Source organism: Rousettus aegyptiacus, unplaced genomic scaffold (genome assembly GCF_014176215.1).
Source record: "Rousettus aegyptiacus isolate mRouAeg1 unplaced genomic scaffold, mRouAeg1.p scaffold_m13_p_11, whole genome shotgun sequence".
Lineage (NCBI taxonomy): Eukaryota > Metazoa > Chordata > Mammalia > Chiroptera > Pteropodidae > Rousettus > Rousettus aegyptiacus.
This window is the reverse complement of record NW_023416286.1, coordinates 93,603,511-93,617,072: the sequence shown is the minus strand read 5'-3', so window position 1 is coordinate 93,617,072 and position 13,562 is coordinate 93,603,511. Positions and strand designations below refer to the sequence as shown.

The 13,562-nt window shown below is 66.7% G+C and overlaps 1 protein-coding gene across 5 annotated transcripts in view; it reads right to left on the bottom strand.

Annotated features, from left to right (window-relative positions):
• DLGAP2 (DLG associated protein 2) overlaps nt 1–13,562 on the bottom strand; it is a 228,210-nt gene that overhangs the window by 32,466 nt on the left and 182,182 nt on the right. For all 5 annotated transcript variants that reach the window (XM_036228968.1, XM_036228967.1, XM_036228966.1 and 2 more), the window contains 2 exons: nt 9,026–9,237; nt 3,866–4,013 (listed from right to left, as the gene is read on the bottom strand). In XM_036228968.1, the coding sequence (XP_036084861.1) occupies nt 3,866–4,013; nt 9,026–9,237 (360 nt within the window). The remainder of the gene's footprint in view (nt 1–3,865; nt 4,014–9,025; nt 9,238–13,562) is intronic.

Genomic DNA, 13,562 nt, shown 5'->3' with positions numbered 1-13,562 from the left:
TACAGATAAAAAAGGGTCTCATTCTGACCAGAGCGGCATCGGGTCAAAGAATCCGATTCCTTGCTGGAGAGACAGAGCGCGAGGCTCCTGCCCCCCTCGAGCCGTGGACCTGCCCACAGACCCCGGCACTGTCCCTAGGTCACACGCACGCTGCAGGAGCAGCTCCCTATGTCGACGGAGGGCACCGAGGGGGACTGGGAGGCGGGGCTGTCCCCTGAGCTCGCAGTGTGAGGAGGGCAGAGACCAGAGGCCCTCCGAGGTGTCCAGTGCAGGACAGGGCAGACGAACCGCGACACGCCCAACATCAGGGCCACCTCAGGCACCTCGTGAGTGAAACGCACCAGAAACACTCGCCGGGTTGAAACGTGACATTTTCCAGACTATAGATTTCTTTCAACCTAAGTTCCCCTTACGTGGAATTCTATCAAAACTCCCTGATTGTTTCACGTCATTCATGCCAGTGTTCCACATCAGACAACTTGAAAAGGCTGAAACCTAGTGTGGTCACTCGCGCTGGCCAGCACCGGGGCGCAGGACGTGGTAGAAGGTGTCTATGCTGCTGCCAGGCCGCGGCCACCCTCCACCGCACGAGGGGCGGGAGCCTCACTGGCCTCTGCAAGCAGCGCTCAAACGTCAGCCACGACCACACGTCAGGGAGGGTCCAGTTCTAGACATGGACGTGGCTCTTCCCCAAGGGAAAAGCAGGGGAGCAGGATGCCCACTCGGCCTGGAGAGGCACCAAAGCTCCCTGCTCCCCGAGAGCTGGTCTGGTCGCTGAGCTGGAGGGAGATCTGGGAAAGGGGCCACAGTGCGGCAGGAACTCCAACTGGGGCCCTGGGCGCGGCCAGGAGGGCATCGGGCTGGAGTAAAGCTCAGTGCGGTTTGTGAACCGTGAGCTCAGACACGCAGCCCTCTAGAGCAGCGGTCCCCAGCCTTTGGGGCACCAGGGACCTGCACTCCCATGAGACTCGAACGCCTGAGGCCCGGAGGCGGAGCCGAGGCCCTGACGCTGGCACGGGGGGCGGCTGCACACACAGACGCAGCTTCGCTGGCTCGCCCGTCCCCTCCTGCTGCGCGGCCCGGGTCCTACGGGCCACGTGCCGGTACCGGTGTGCGGCCCAGGGTCTGGGGACTCCTGGTCGAGGGGATGGGGCACCACAGAGCCGAAGCAGAGGTCGGGAGACCGGCAACGGAGCCAGGTGGGAAGGGGGCGGTCGTCTGCGGCAGAGCTCTCAGGGGTCACGACAGGTGGCGTCTGCAGAGCGAGCGCAGCGGGGGACGCGGGAGCCCTGGGACGGAGCCCTGGGACGCGGCAGGGGGAGGACGCGAGACGCAGCAGCCTCCGCGGGATCACGGTGGCAGTTCCTCGAGGCTCAGGAACAGAGTCGCGCCCGCGGGCCGCATCCGGCCACGTCCCCAAGAGCCGGGACCGGGCGGGTGGGCGGGCGCGTGGGCACCACGCCCGCGGCGGCGTGCACAGTGGCCGGAGGTGGGGGCGACAGGCCCGTCCGCGGAGGCATGCGCACGCAGGGCTGGGGTGTCTGGACGTGGTGCTGGTCAGCCCTGTAGACGGACGACGTCTGTCGGCTTCGACGTGCACGGACCCTGAGGCCCGGGTGCCGAGCGGAGGAAGCCAGCCGCGCAAGGCCGGACACGCGAGCCCTCCCACGGGGCCCTGGACAGGAAGGAGGCGGCGGGCGCAGGGCCGGGGGTCAGTTTAGTGACAACAGTGCCAGTGTGGATGGTGAGGACCATCTGGGGCGGGCGGTGGGGCCGGCGGCCCAGCCGAGTGACTGCGGACGCCCGAGCTGTGCGCTGAGGATGGGTCAGACGGCACCTCTCACGGTGCACCCGAGGGGCAGGCGCCTGGAGAGGGAGGCTGTGGTCACGCCCATGCGGCACAGACCAGCAGGGGGATGGGAGTGACTGGGCCGGGGACGGCCGCTCTGCCGTGGGGACGCCGCGGCCCCTGCAGGCTGTTCCCAGCACTGCACCCCCTGCATGAGGCCACAGCCAGGCAGGCACAGCCACCGGGGAGACTGTCACGGCCCCTGAGAACTCCGGAGGACGTGGCCAGGCTGAGCCTCGGGAGGGTGACAGGCGCCGCCCCGAGGGCAGTGACGGCAAGGACCGGGGGGGAGCCTCGCACCCCACCGGTGGCCTCAGGCCCCCCTCAGGCAGCCGTCCCAGTGACCCCGCTGTGGGCACGTGAACCCTCCCACAGGGCCCTGGACCAGGGTCACGGCAGAGGGACGTCGGGTCAGAGACACGGGAAGCCGCGAGTCAGAGAAGGGAACGGTCCCGAGGGTCTGAGTGGTGACGGGAAGTGTGTCTAATCCGGGGGCAGGAGCGGGTTGGCGCCTGGGGGTCATGTGCAGCGCCCTGGGCCCCCACCCTCCAGGGCGGCCGGGTGCGCCTGCGGACGAAGCCCGTGGAAGCCTGGGGACGACGGGGCTGGATTTGGGACCCGCCTGCCACCTCGCACCCGAAAAAGGCAGGTCGTGTCCTCGCCGGCCCATCTGGAGCAGGCTTCGCTGAGGAGTGTGTCCCGGCAGCTGGCATTCGGGCGCCCTGAGCCCTCAGGCCGGGACAGAGGTCCCCCCCACATGGGGCTTGGGGCGTGGGGACGCGGCCCGGGAGCAGAAGCCGCTTGGCGCGAGGGGGCGGGAGGCGGGGCAGAGGGCTGCTGGAGCCACCGCCCGCCTCCGTGGGTCCCTGCGGGCGAGGGTCTCACGCTGACCCGCACCTGGTGCCACACACGTCCTGCTTTGGGACTCGGGCCCACTCTCGCTGACACGTCCTGCTCCGCTGCGCCCCAGCGCCAGCCCAGCCCGGGACGGTGCTTGGTGACAGTGGCTGACGCGGGCCTCGCGGGCCTCTGTGGACCGTGATGCTGTCGTGTGTCATGTGGGCCCGTGGCTCTGGGAGCCGGGCGCGGAGCGGGCAGTGCAGCGTGTGTGCCCCCGGGAACCGGCGCTCCCGCGGCCGGAGGCCCTGTCACGTGTCACTCTGGGGTGGCAGCGACACCTCGTGCTGTCCAAGGGGCCGACGGACAGGCGAGCCCCGCCCTGAGGATGGTCACCTATGAAGAAGTGGCCTGAGGAACTCGGAAGAACTGGCGGGCTGTGGCCAGGGACTGTGTGGCCCGAGTCGCCGACACACGGCTTTGGGGTGGCAGGTTCTCACGTGTCCCGCCCTGGACGAGGAGCCTGGTCAGGCGGCCTTGGTGTCTCCTCGGCCCCAGCCGGCAGAGGGGGTCCAGTGGTTGCTGCACACAGCACCCCCAAAGGTGCGCCTTTACTCAGATGTGTGCATCGAGCTGCTCGGTCCGCAGCGCACGTGACCAGGGCCCCCTGCCCCTCATGCAGCCGCTCCCCACGCTGGGCCCACTCGCCAGCCTCGCCGTGCGTGGCCCAAGCCCTCCTTCCTGTTCACGTGGGGACCCCAAGCCCTGGGGGCTACATGGCCTCCCAGCCTGACGGACTCGGTCCTCGGGTGACACAGGCCCCAGCACTCCCAACTCTTCCTACTGGACGCGTGAGGCTCGGCTTGGGGACGTGACTCAGAGCCACTGTTGTTAGAGCCTGGTCCCCAGAGATGGTCCCTGGCCCTGTTCTATTGGGGAACCCCCCTGGGAAGAGCAGGCGGTCTGAGCTGAACCGGCGAGGAGGCTGGGAGGCCAGCCGGTCACTCGGGGGAGTGAGGAGGGTCACATGGCAGACGTGTTAGAACGACCTCCGCTCACCCAGCTCCGGCTCACAGCGAGGGAACTCCCCGCGGTGCGCGGGCCCCGTGCCTGGCAGGGGGCCTGTGGGACAGCGTGCGCTGGGGGCTGGGCCCGGGGCGGAGGGACGGGCGGCCCCACCTGGCTCACGCAGCTGGCCTGGCTCAGCATGCTCACGGCTCTCATGTAGCTCTGGTTTCGGGACCGGAACTTCGGGGAGCTGTAGTGGGCCGAGGGGTCCAGGCTGTGGCTGGCGGGCCCGTCACTGGCAGCTTGCAGGTAGCTCTGGCTGGAAGAGAAAGAACGGGGAAGGCGGCCCGTGAGCGCCCCCCAGGGCGGCGCTGACGCTGTCGGCCGGCACCAGACGGCTCTGTGCACGCTCGCGAGGGTCACACGTACGAGTGTGAGCTTCGTGGAAAGTGCCAGCAAGGCCACCTGTGAAGCTGCTTTGAACCCTGACGTGTTCTGGCCAGGCAGGAAATTAGGACCGTCCGCATCGTTAAGAACTGACGACACCAGTCAGTGCACAGCCTGGCGGGGACTCGGCTCGGACCAGGGCCAGGAGCCTCTGGGGGTCTCACCACAGCCACGTGAGCTTTCCAAGGCTAACAGACCCAGCCCTGCGCCTGACGGACCCGGCCTCGCAGCCGACAGACCCAGCCCCGTGGCCGATGGACCTGGCCCCGCGGCTGAAGGACCCAGCAAAGCAGAAGGCAGACAAAAGGCTCGCCTGTGGTTTTAACTTAGATTACGTAACACAGGCAGATAGAAAAAGCAGACTAGGAAAGTAAACGCGTTTTATTATGATTGTTTTCTCCCAAACCCCTTAAAACCGTTTTCTCTGGTCTCCCTTCCCGCTACCTGGTGGAACGCTGAGTCTGGCGGAGCGCGCGGGTGCCGGCCGGGGGAGCCTGTGGCACTCGGGACGCCCCCCACCTCGAGTCCTGTGGGCCGTGCCCCCACAGGGCGGCGTGTGGCCGCACAGGCCTGTGGACGAGGGTGCACGCGGCGGCAAGGCTGACGCCACAGCGGCCGGGGAAGAACGGCCCTCGCTCCCCAAAGTGAGCTGATGGGATTCGCTCTCCCTGTGCCCCCTTTCGTGAAGAACGGGACAGCGGAGGGAAAAACGGCTCAGTCACGCGTCCTGACCGAGGAACGCCCTTTTACCGCGAAGTCGCTCTTCCTGCTGGAACCAACAAATGCATTTTGTGTGCTAACAGAACACGACCTGCGTTACGACAACAGCGTCTGCTTTACAGCCGGGCGCTTCCCGGCCCCCACCCACGAGGGGACCCCGCACCGTGACCGTGAGCGTCGGCCCGAGGGCTCGGCTTCCAGGACACTGAGGCCTCACGTCACCAGAGCGGGAAAAACGGAAAACTGATAACGTCGTCCGAGTCTCTGAACCTCCTTCCAAGTGCCGGAAGGGAGAGGGGCCGGCAGCTAAGAGCTTAGCGCGGGGCCGCAGCGTGAGGGACAGCGAGGCGGGCGGGAGCCGTCCACAGTGGCCACATGGGCTCCGGAGTCTCGCTCGCCTTCACTTAATCCACGCGACGCTGACCGCGGCGGACGCACGCGCAGCCGCTGGGAGCAGGGGGTGGGGGGCGTGGAGCGGCTGAGGCCGTGCTCAGGTCGTCCTCGTCCCAGACCCCCAGGCCATCCCGAGGCCGCACCCGGCTGGGAATGCGCGACGTGACGAGCAGACCGCAGGGAGCGGAAGGGAAAGACCAGCAACCAAGTTGTGCAGTAACGAGTTACACGACAGGACAGCAACGGAGCCGGGGCCGACAGCGGGGCGCTGACCCCCGCTTCCCCCCGACACCCCCACATGACAGAACACGGGCCACGCGCCTGTCCCGCAGGGTCGTCCGTGAGCTGTGCTCCTGGAGCTGAACCAGCTCCGGCCAGGAGTGGACCGGCGCCGGGCTCCGCAGAGGGACTGGCCTTCGGGACGAGGCCGCCCTGCCCAGCAGGAGTCTCCAGCCGCTCCCGAGTGCGACCGTGCACGGGGGTGCCCGGCCACGTGCTCAGGGGCACGGGGGAGGACAGCGACAGGGCAGTCTCAGCAGAATCCTCACAGACGCCGGCCGGGTCTGCCACGCACACACGGGGCGCAGCGCCCGCGGCCACCCCTCCCCGCCCCCCGCCGCCGCCTCCCGCCCGGACGGCGCACGCCTGAGACGCGCCGGCGACGCGGGGTCCGGGGGGCTGGACGCCTCAGGGCTGCACTGCAGGCGCTGGCGACAGCTCCGTCCAGCCCGGGTCGCCAGCCCGCGGGCGGCCGCGGGAGCTGTGCAGGGACACCACGAGGACGCCCGGCTGCCGATGCCCGACAGCCGCTCTCGGGCGTGTGGCGCTTCGCGGAGCCTGCGGCCCGGGCCTCTTCTGCTTCGCTTCAGAGTTTCAGGAATTGGGAGGCTGTGAATTAGCTTCTAAACCGATGATCTTTATTTTTAGAATCTTTAAAAGCGGTTATTTCCCGGGCGCCCTTGATAGCGATTCGTGTATTGAGTCGATCAGCGATGACCCGACAAGCGGTTCACAAGCGGCGAGTCTGAGCCGTTTGCGCGGGGCGCGCGCGGCACGGGTGACAGGCACGGTGGTGACGAGGGACAGGGCCTCCGCTGGCCTCCAAGGGTGCGGGCTCCGGGGGGCGGCGAGCCAGGGGCGGCAGAGGCAGGTGTGGCGGTGAGGGAGCATGCGGCGGGACCCTGCACTGGGAGGCGCCCAGAGGAGGTGACCCGCGGACGTGACCCCCAGAGTGACCCCGGAGGAGGCGGCCCCCGGAGGTGGCCGTGGTGCGGTGCGTGCAGGGCGCGGCCGGCAGCCCGGCGGGCCCAGGTGCGGGTCTCCGGTTTGGGGGGCGTGTGCCGGCCGCTCTCGGGGGACACTTCCACTGCGCGCGCGGCTGCTCTCGCTTCGAGCCCTCGCCTGCAGCTGCCCCTCGGCTCGCGCCTCTCTGCGTCGGGCCCCGGTGCCTGGGTGCGGCCCCAACCTCCCCGCGTAAGTAGCTGTTGTGGCGTCGTTTAAATGAAATGACTACGTTAAAAGCTATAAAATTCTAAACAAAAGTGAGATGTGCTAACTGATGTGCCTCCCAGCAACATAACTTGTTTTTTTTTTTAGCAGACATTTCAATAGATTAACCCAAAGCATGACTTGCTCTGGGAGCCGCGGGGGACGCCTGCATGGCACGGGGCGGGCTGGGCGGGTCGCGGGGTGCCGCCCCCGCCACTCGCCACCCCCGCGGCTGCGTCAGGTTTGGGCGAGGATGGTCTGCACACTCACTGGGGGGTTCGGCGTGGCGCCCCACATTTGCTGGGTGGAGGGCGGGAGTGACCAAGTATGGAATAAAGGGGGAAGTGGACCCGACTGCTAAGCAGCGTGAGCGGCGGGGTGCGAGGTGCGCGGCGTTTGGTGTGGAAGGCGTGCGGCGCGTGCGGCGCGTGAGGCGTGTGCGGCGTGAGGCGTGCGGCGTGTGCGGCGCGTGTGGCACGTGAGGCGTGTGCGGCGTGTGAGGCGTGTGCGGCGTGTGCAGCAGGAGCAGCTGGGCGCAGCCCGCTGCATCTGCCTCCCAGCGCCCCCGTCACCCCTGAAGCGGCCGTGTGTGTGCCTGTGTTAGGGACGTCCAGCTCGCTTCCCATGGGCGGACGGCGAAGGTCGTCGGCACTTAGGTCACACTGTCGGGTGGCCTTGGCCTCGTCACCGCTGTTGGGTTCTTGAGGAGACGTTCACTATGTTCCCCACCTGGGTCTTACGAATGCAAACGTCACTGCCTTCTGAGTGCCGTTCGCGTTGGTGCCAAGTCCCCAAGGCTGGGCCGTCCCTGCAACAGGAGGGGCGAGAACAGCCCCGAGCGCCGAGGAGTGAGGTGACTGAGAACCCGCGAGGAGGACTTGAGGTGGGGGGCGGTGCCACGAGAGTCCATGGGGAGCACGGGGATCAGGCGCGTCGTTCTGACACCTGGCTCCTGCTCGTGGCTGAAACGCCTTGTGCTTTTAACGTGTACGATCACAGAACAATCACGGACTTCCACAATGAGAAGGGACGTCCACGTCCAGCAGCCGGGGGTCCCACACCCAGCCGTGGGCGGGCGTCCGCGGCTCTGAGCCCCCAGACCTGCCAGACGCGGCTGCTGCTGCGGGAGGTTCAGGCGCTTCCTGGTTCTCACGCGCATCTCCCAGGGCCCAGGGAGGGTGGGGAGGCTGGTGTCTGGGCCGTGACCGCAGGGCGGGGGTGGGGGGGAGGCCTCTGTGCCCCCACTGCTCTTCTCACAGGCCCCGACACCATCCCCACAACCACTGCTCCTGACACCTGCCGCCACCCCAGCGAGCCCGCGAGCGTCCGCAGGGTGGGCCTCTGGCGCTGCCCCTGGCCAGGCCCCCTGAGTGAGGCGCGTGTGAGGAGTCACACGCGGTGTCTGCCTCACCCGCTGCCCCCCGGCACCCCCCACAGAGCCGCTGTGGGAGGCAACCGAACGGTCACGGGTCCCATCTGTCAAGTGCAGCATCTGGGTGCAACTAAGAACTTATTTTCCACCCTGTGAACGCATGTCCAAGAGCAACGGGCGGGAGAAACGACCCCGTCCTCTCCACGCCCCGGGCGGCTCGTCCCAGCGTCACCAGCCCCCGTGGGCGTCACAGCGAGCGGCTCTGTGTGCTTCGTAGGTGAAGCGCCGAGAGGCCGGTTCGCCCTGCTGACTGTCACGCAGGACGGGGACACGCACCCCAGCCTGGCCGGCAGCAGAGGTGCGGCTGGACAGCCACACGAAGGGCCAAGTCCCGGTTTTCTCTATTCACGTCAGAAATGAGTTACATTGGCCGATAATGCATCTTTGGACAAACATGTAAAGCACATGCTCTGGTACTTGTAAAACTATTCCATGTCCTACCTTCACCCTTCAAACAACTGTTGCCTACAAATGCACTTACGAAGTTACAGTAAAAAAGTCACTATTATGATTCTGCCTCTCTCGCACACACACTCACGCACACACACTCACACACCCACACACACGTGGTCTTGAGGAAGTAACTGAAACGACCTTTGAAGACACTGATGGTCACGCTGGCCATGACAGTTGCTTTAAAATTAGCATTCAACACAGAACTCGCCAAGTCTGCTTCCCTAATTAGTAAGTAATCGTAGGTAATCAAAGGCCTGACTTTCGAAAGAGGACCTGGAAATCACCGGTCAGCAAGCCTACTGTTTACAACTCGGCGACGTCGAAGCTGCTGCCGCTGGCCTGCGGCAGGCAGTCCTGGGGACGCGCGTCTGAGCGGGGCTGGCCGGGCGTCTTACGTTTGCAGGTCTCCCAGCGGCCTCTGTCCCATCGACTGCAGCAAGGGCTCCGGCCGCATGGCCACCGTGGGTGACGTCTTCGGGCTGGAGTCTGACTCTCCGCTGTCCACGTCGCCCATGGCTTTGATGTAGCTCCCACTCCTCATCCTCCGGCAGGGGATCTCCTCGTCCTTGCCGCCCGTGGGGTAGCCTCCCCACTCGTCCTGCGGCACCTGGGGGAGGAGACATGCACCGTCAGTCAGTCCTGTCCCGCAGGGCCCTCGAAGCCGTCCACCGCGTGAGGTCAGCCGCGCACACAGTGCTGCTTCAGGCTCTGCCCCGGGAGCCCTAAAAGGACAGTGATTCGAAATTACTATTTTCTTCCCGTTATGAGAGTGACAGACATGATGGGAAAAGTGAGCAAACGTTAGGGAAGCAGAACGAGTAAAAAGCCCACTTACAATCACAGCCCCTAGAAAAACCACTGCTAATGTTTAGATTTATTTCCTTCTGGTATCGAGGGAATTGGAGGAAAGTGAAAAACCTGAGGAAATTGGAGGAAAGTGACCCCGTGAGGAGGAGGAGGGAGGGAGGCGGGGGTGGGGATGGGGGTGGGGCAGAACGCGGGAGGGAGGCGGGGCGCGGGAGGGAGGCGGGGCGCAGGGGGCGGAGGCCTTCGGCAGGTGTGCGCGCGCAGCCCTCTGCAGAGCTGAGCCTAAACTCCGCGCTCTGAACGCCTTAGAAACAGACGCGCCCGCACAGCACCGTGCAGAGGACGGAGCTGTGGGCCGCGGGGTCAGGCAGGAAGCAGTGATCACGGCTTCTCAATTATCTTTCTTTATACTTAGGTTTTCTGCACGGGCCGTATATTGCTGTTGTAATAAAAAGTAAACTTATCTTTAATTGAAGATGTGAGTCCTCAGTGACAGTACATTTCAGTAGAGGAAACAGAGAATGATGAATTACGACTTAACACAGGCGAGAGCAGCAGTGTGGAGGGGAACGGCAGGGGCCAGGAAGCCGTCCGCGGAGAGGAGGTGATCTGGGAAGGCTTCCTGGAGGTGAGGTTCATTTGGATCTGAGCAGCAGGCAGACAAGGGCGCGGGCTCCCCAGCCCTGCTCCCGGGGCAGAGGCAGCCTGAGCGACGTGGCGCGGCCGGGGAGGCCCGCACAGATGGCGGGGGCCACATGCCGTGAAAGAGACGTTCCCACTGGCAGCTTTAGGAAATTTTTGTGAATTAAAGACATGTTTCTGTAAAAAACAAAACGAAGATTTTTCCGCAGCAGCCTGTGAATTACCTAACAAATGAGACCAGCTTGTATTTCTGTTTCTGATTTAAGCAGCCAATTTCACAGGCTCTGACAGAAGAAATTTCAATACAGAAGGCGTGTCGACCGGCGTCGAGTGCGAGTGTGAACAGGATGGCAGTGCGTGTCCAGACCGTCCGAGGAGCGGGGGCGGCAGCAGATGCCGCTGTGCTGCGCGCCCCTCTGCGGGGCGAGGGCCCCCCGGGCCGGGCGCAGCGCCCCCCGCCGGCAGCCTCCGCGCGCCCTGCACCGGGCCGCCCGCCCGGTGCGGCGCCCGCGAGCAACCATGCTGCCGCGCGGACGCGGTGCGGCCTGTGCCCGCTGCTGCTCTGAGGACCCTCGTGCGGCCCCCCTTCTCTCCTGCAGCCCGGCGCAGGGGGCGGGGCCGAGCTCTGCGATAACCCCCACTTTCGGGTGTTGACACCAAGGAAGAAAATCGCCATCACACGCTGTTTCCCGGGAAACATCCGCTTTGCTCACGCGGCACGCTCCGCTGTGCGTGCGGCGGGCCGCGGGCTCCCGGGGTGCGCGGAGGGGCAGCGCGGGGCGCCCTCGCCTGCGGGGCACGGTGCTTGTCCCACGCCGGGGGGAGCGCACGCCCGCCCGGGCCGGCAGGGGAAGCAGCGCAGCCCCGGTCCGGTGCCTGCTCCGGCAGTCCCCCGGGTCGCCGTCGCGGTGCCGAGTGCGTCTCCCCGAGGCCACACCTCTCTGTCTGAAGCGGAGCAGCGCTCGGCTCGGCGTTTCTGGCAGCCCCGCCCTCACGCTGCCGCTGCGGCGGGGTCGCCCCGGTCACTCGCGGACAGTGGCGGGGAACACCTCGCCCGAGGACGGCTCCTGGGAGGCGGCGCAGGACGGAGGCGCGCGCCCGAGGACCAGCCGTGAACCCCGCTGCCCGGGCCGGGCGGCTGCTCAGAGCCAGGGCCCCCGGCCCGTCTCCTTCATGCCCTGTGGACACGCGCCTGGAGCGCGCCACATGCTTAGCCAGCGCCCGGGACGGTGGCGTGGCCCACCCTGCACCGCAGGCCTCCCCTGCGGCTGAGGGCGCGCTCACCACGGTCTAACCGCAAACGGGGACGGAGACGGGAGGCACCGCACGCGCGGCCAGCAGGTGCTCAAACCAGCGCCCCCCACAGGAAGCGCGGACGCAGGGATTCCGAGCACCTGTCACAGGTGGTGGACTCCGCGAGGCGCTAAAGGTGACACACTGGAATGGATGCAGCATGCTGCTGAGCGTGACGGTCACCGTCCCCGCGTGGTCACCGCCCCGTGACGGTCACTGTCCCCGCGTGGTCACCCTCCCCGCGTGGTCACCCTCCCCGCGTGGTCACCGTCCCTGTGTGCAGGCCGCGGTCTCTGTGTGACAGTCGCACACCCTTGTCCCCTCCCCGTCCACGCTCCTCTCTTCTCTGTCCTGCTCCTGCACTGACGCTGAGGGCGACTGCCCCGTCCCTTGCCGCCCAGCTCGCTGGCTTTGCTGACCGCGGCGAGCCAGTGCGCACGTCCCGCGGCCCCCTCCTGGCCCAGGCAGGGGCTGCTTCAGCCAGGACGGGCTGCCGGGCCCTGCATCGCCCCCGGAGGCCCGGGGGAGTTGTTGTCACCATCACTGGCCCTGGCCCCGTGCGGTTAGGGCCCTGCCCCTGCTGTGACGGCTCCTGACCACCCCTTCCAGGGGGACCTTTTTGGGGGCGCCCGTGTCTCCAGGACTCCAGCACTGTCCTGAGAGACGCTGGGCAGAGCCAGCAAACGGCGCCAGCGTGAGGCCGTCTCTCGGAGTTCACCAGCAGACGCTGCACGTGGCAGAGGACGAGGGCTGCCTGAGGGGCGTCCCGTGGGACCTGTCCCCCTGAGCGTGTTCTGGGGGGACCCTGCACGGAGTTCAGGCAACTCTCCAAGTGGTTGTGTGCCACCACTCCCAGCGGTGACACGTCCCCGTGGACAGTCACTGGGCTCCGGGCGTGGACACCGGGTGGATGGGAAGTGTCATGGAGCCCCAAGCCCACAGTCGGGGCCCCTGAAGTGCCTGCAGACCGGCCCCTGGGCGTGTCGCCAGGACCCTGGGCAGCCACTCTGTGACTGTCTCAGCCCGCAGTTGACACAGCCGGATACAGAGCAAGAACCACAAAGTGGACATTCGTGGCTTTTCAAGGTCACACATTCACGTGCCAAGTGGCCTCACAGGGGCTTCAGAAACGCCTCCCGGACTTGGTCTCTCAGTGTAGAGTCACACGGGTGACCGAGTTCCGCGTGTGTCCCTGGCCAGGCTGTGGGACCAGGAGCTGACGCAAACTCCCTTTCAAACGGCAGGCGTGCCCTGGAGCAGGGGCGGCCGGGTCGCGGCCCTTCCGTCCTGCAAGGCTCACTGGCCCCGAGGCTGTGAACCTGACAGTCGCTCTCGCTCTCTGCCTCTGAGTCTCTCAGCACTGGGCAGTCTTCCGAGGAGCTGGTTCTCTGGGTGGGCCATGCGGGGGTGCGGGGCCACGGGGGCCGGGGCTCGTCACGGCCCTGGAGCCTCCGCGCCCGGAAGACGCGTCTGCTGAAGGCGTGTGAGCAGCTTCCTCTCTGCTTCCAGGGCCCGAGGACGTTCCGGGACAGAGGGACTTACTGGTCCTGCGTTCAGATGCTTGCTGCCGTGAGCCTGCGCCAGGTGCGGAGGCTACAACCACCCAGGCGCGTCCAGGCCTGAGTGTCATCGGAGCACGGGTCACAGACGGTGAGCAGGTCATGCGATGGGAGGGAGCAGCGCTGAGTGGTCTGAGCTGGGGATGGGGGGGGGACACTGAGGCGATGGGGGGGCAGAGAGACAGCACATGGGGACAGCCAGCCGTCCTCAAGCACAGTGCGGCCCTCTGCCGAGTTGACGCCTGCGTCCGCGGGAATCCCACGGGGGGCGGGGCCCCGCCGTTAGGAAGCCTCTGCGGGAGCAGCGACAGGGAGCCGGGCCCCCTTAAAGACAGGTTCTTTTCTGAACCTCGTCACATGACGCCCTGAACAGAGGGGACACGTTCAGTGTTCCAAGGGCCCTTCCTGAAGGGGGGGCCAGGTAGCCCCCCACCACTGTGACGGGGTCAGGGCCAGTCCTGCAGCTGCTGGCCCCACCCAGGGCCCCGGCATCGAGCATCGGTGGGGCGGACGGGGGCGGCAGGAAGTGCTGCTTGACGTGGCAAGTCCTCGTGGTTCGGGACGCGCCCCCGCCTCGCGCCACACACACCGCGGCACGGTGGACCGGCGCCGCGGGGCTGACGTGGCCTGC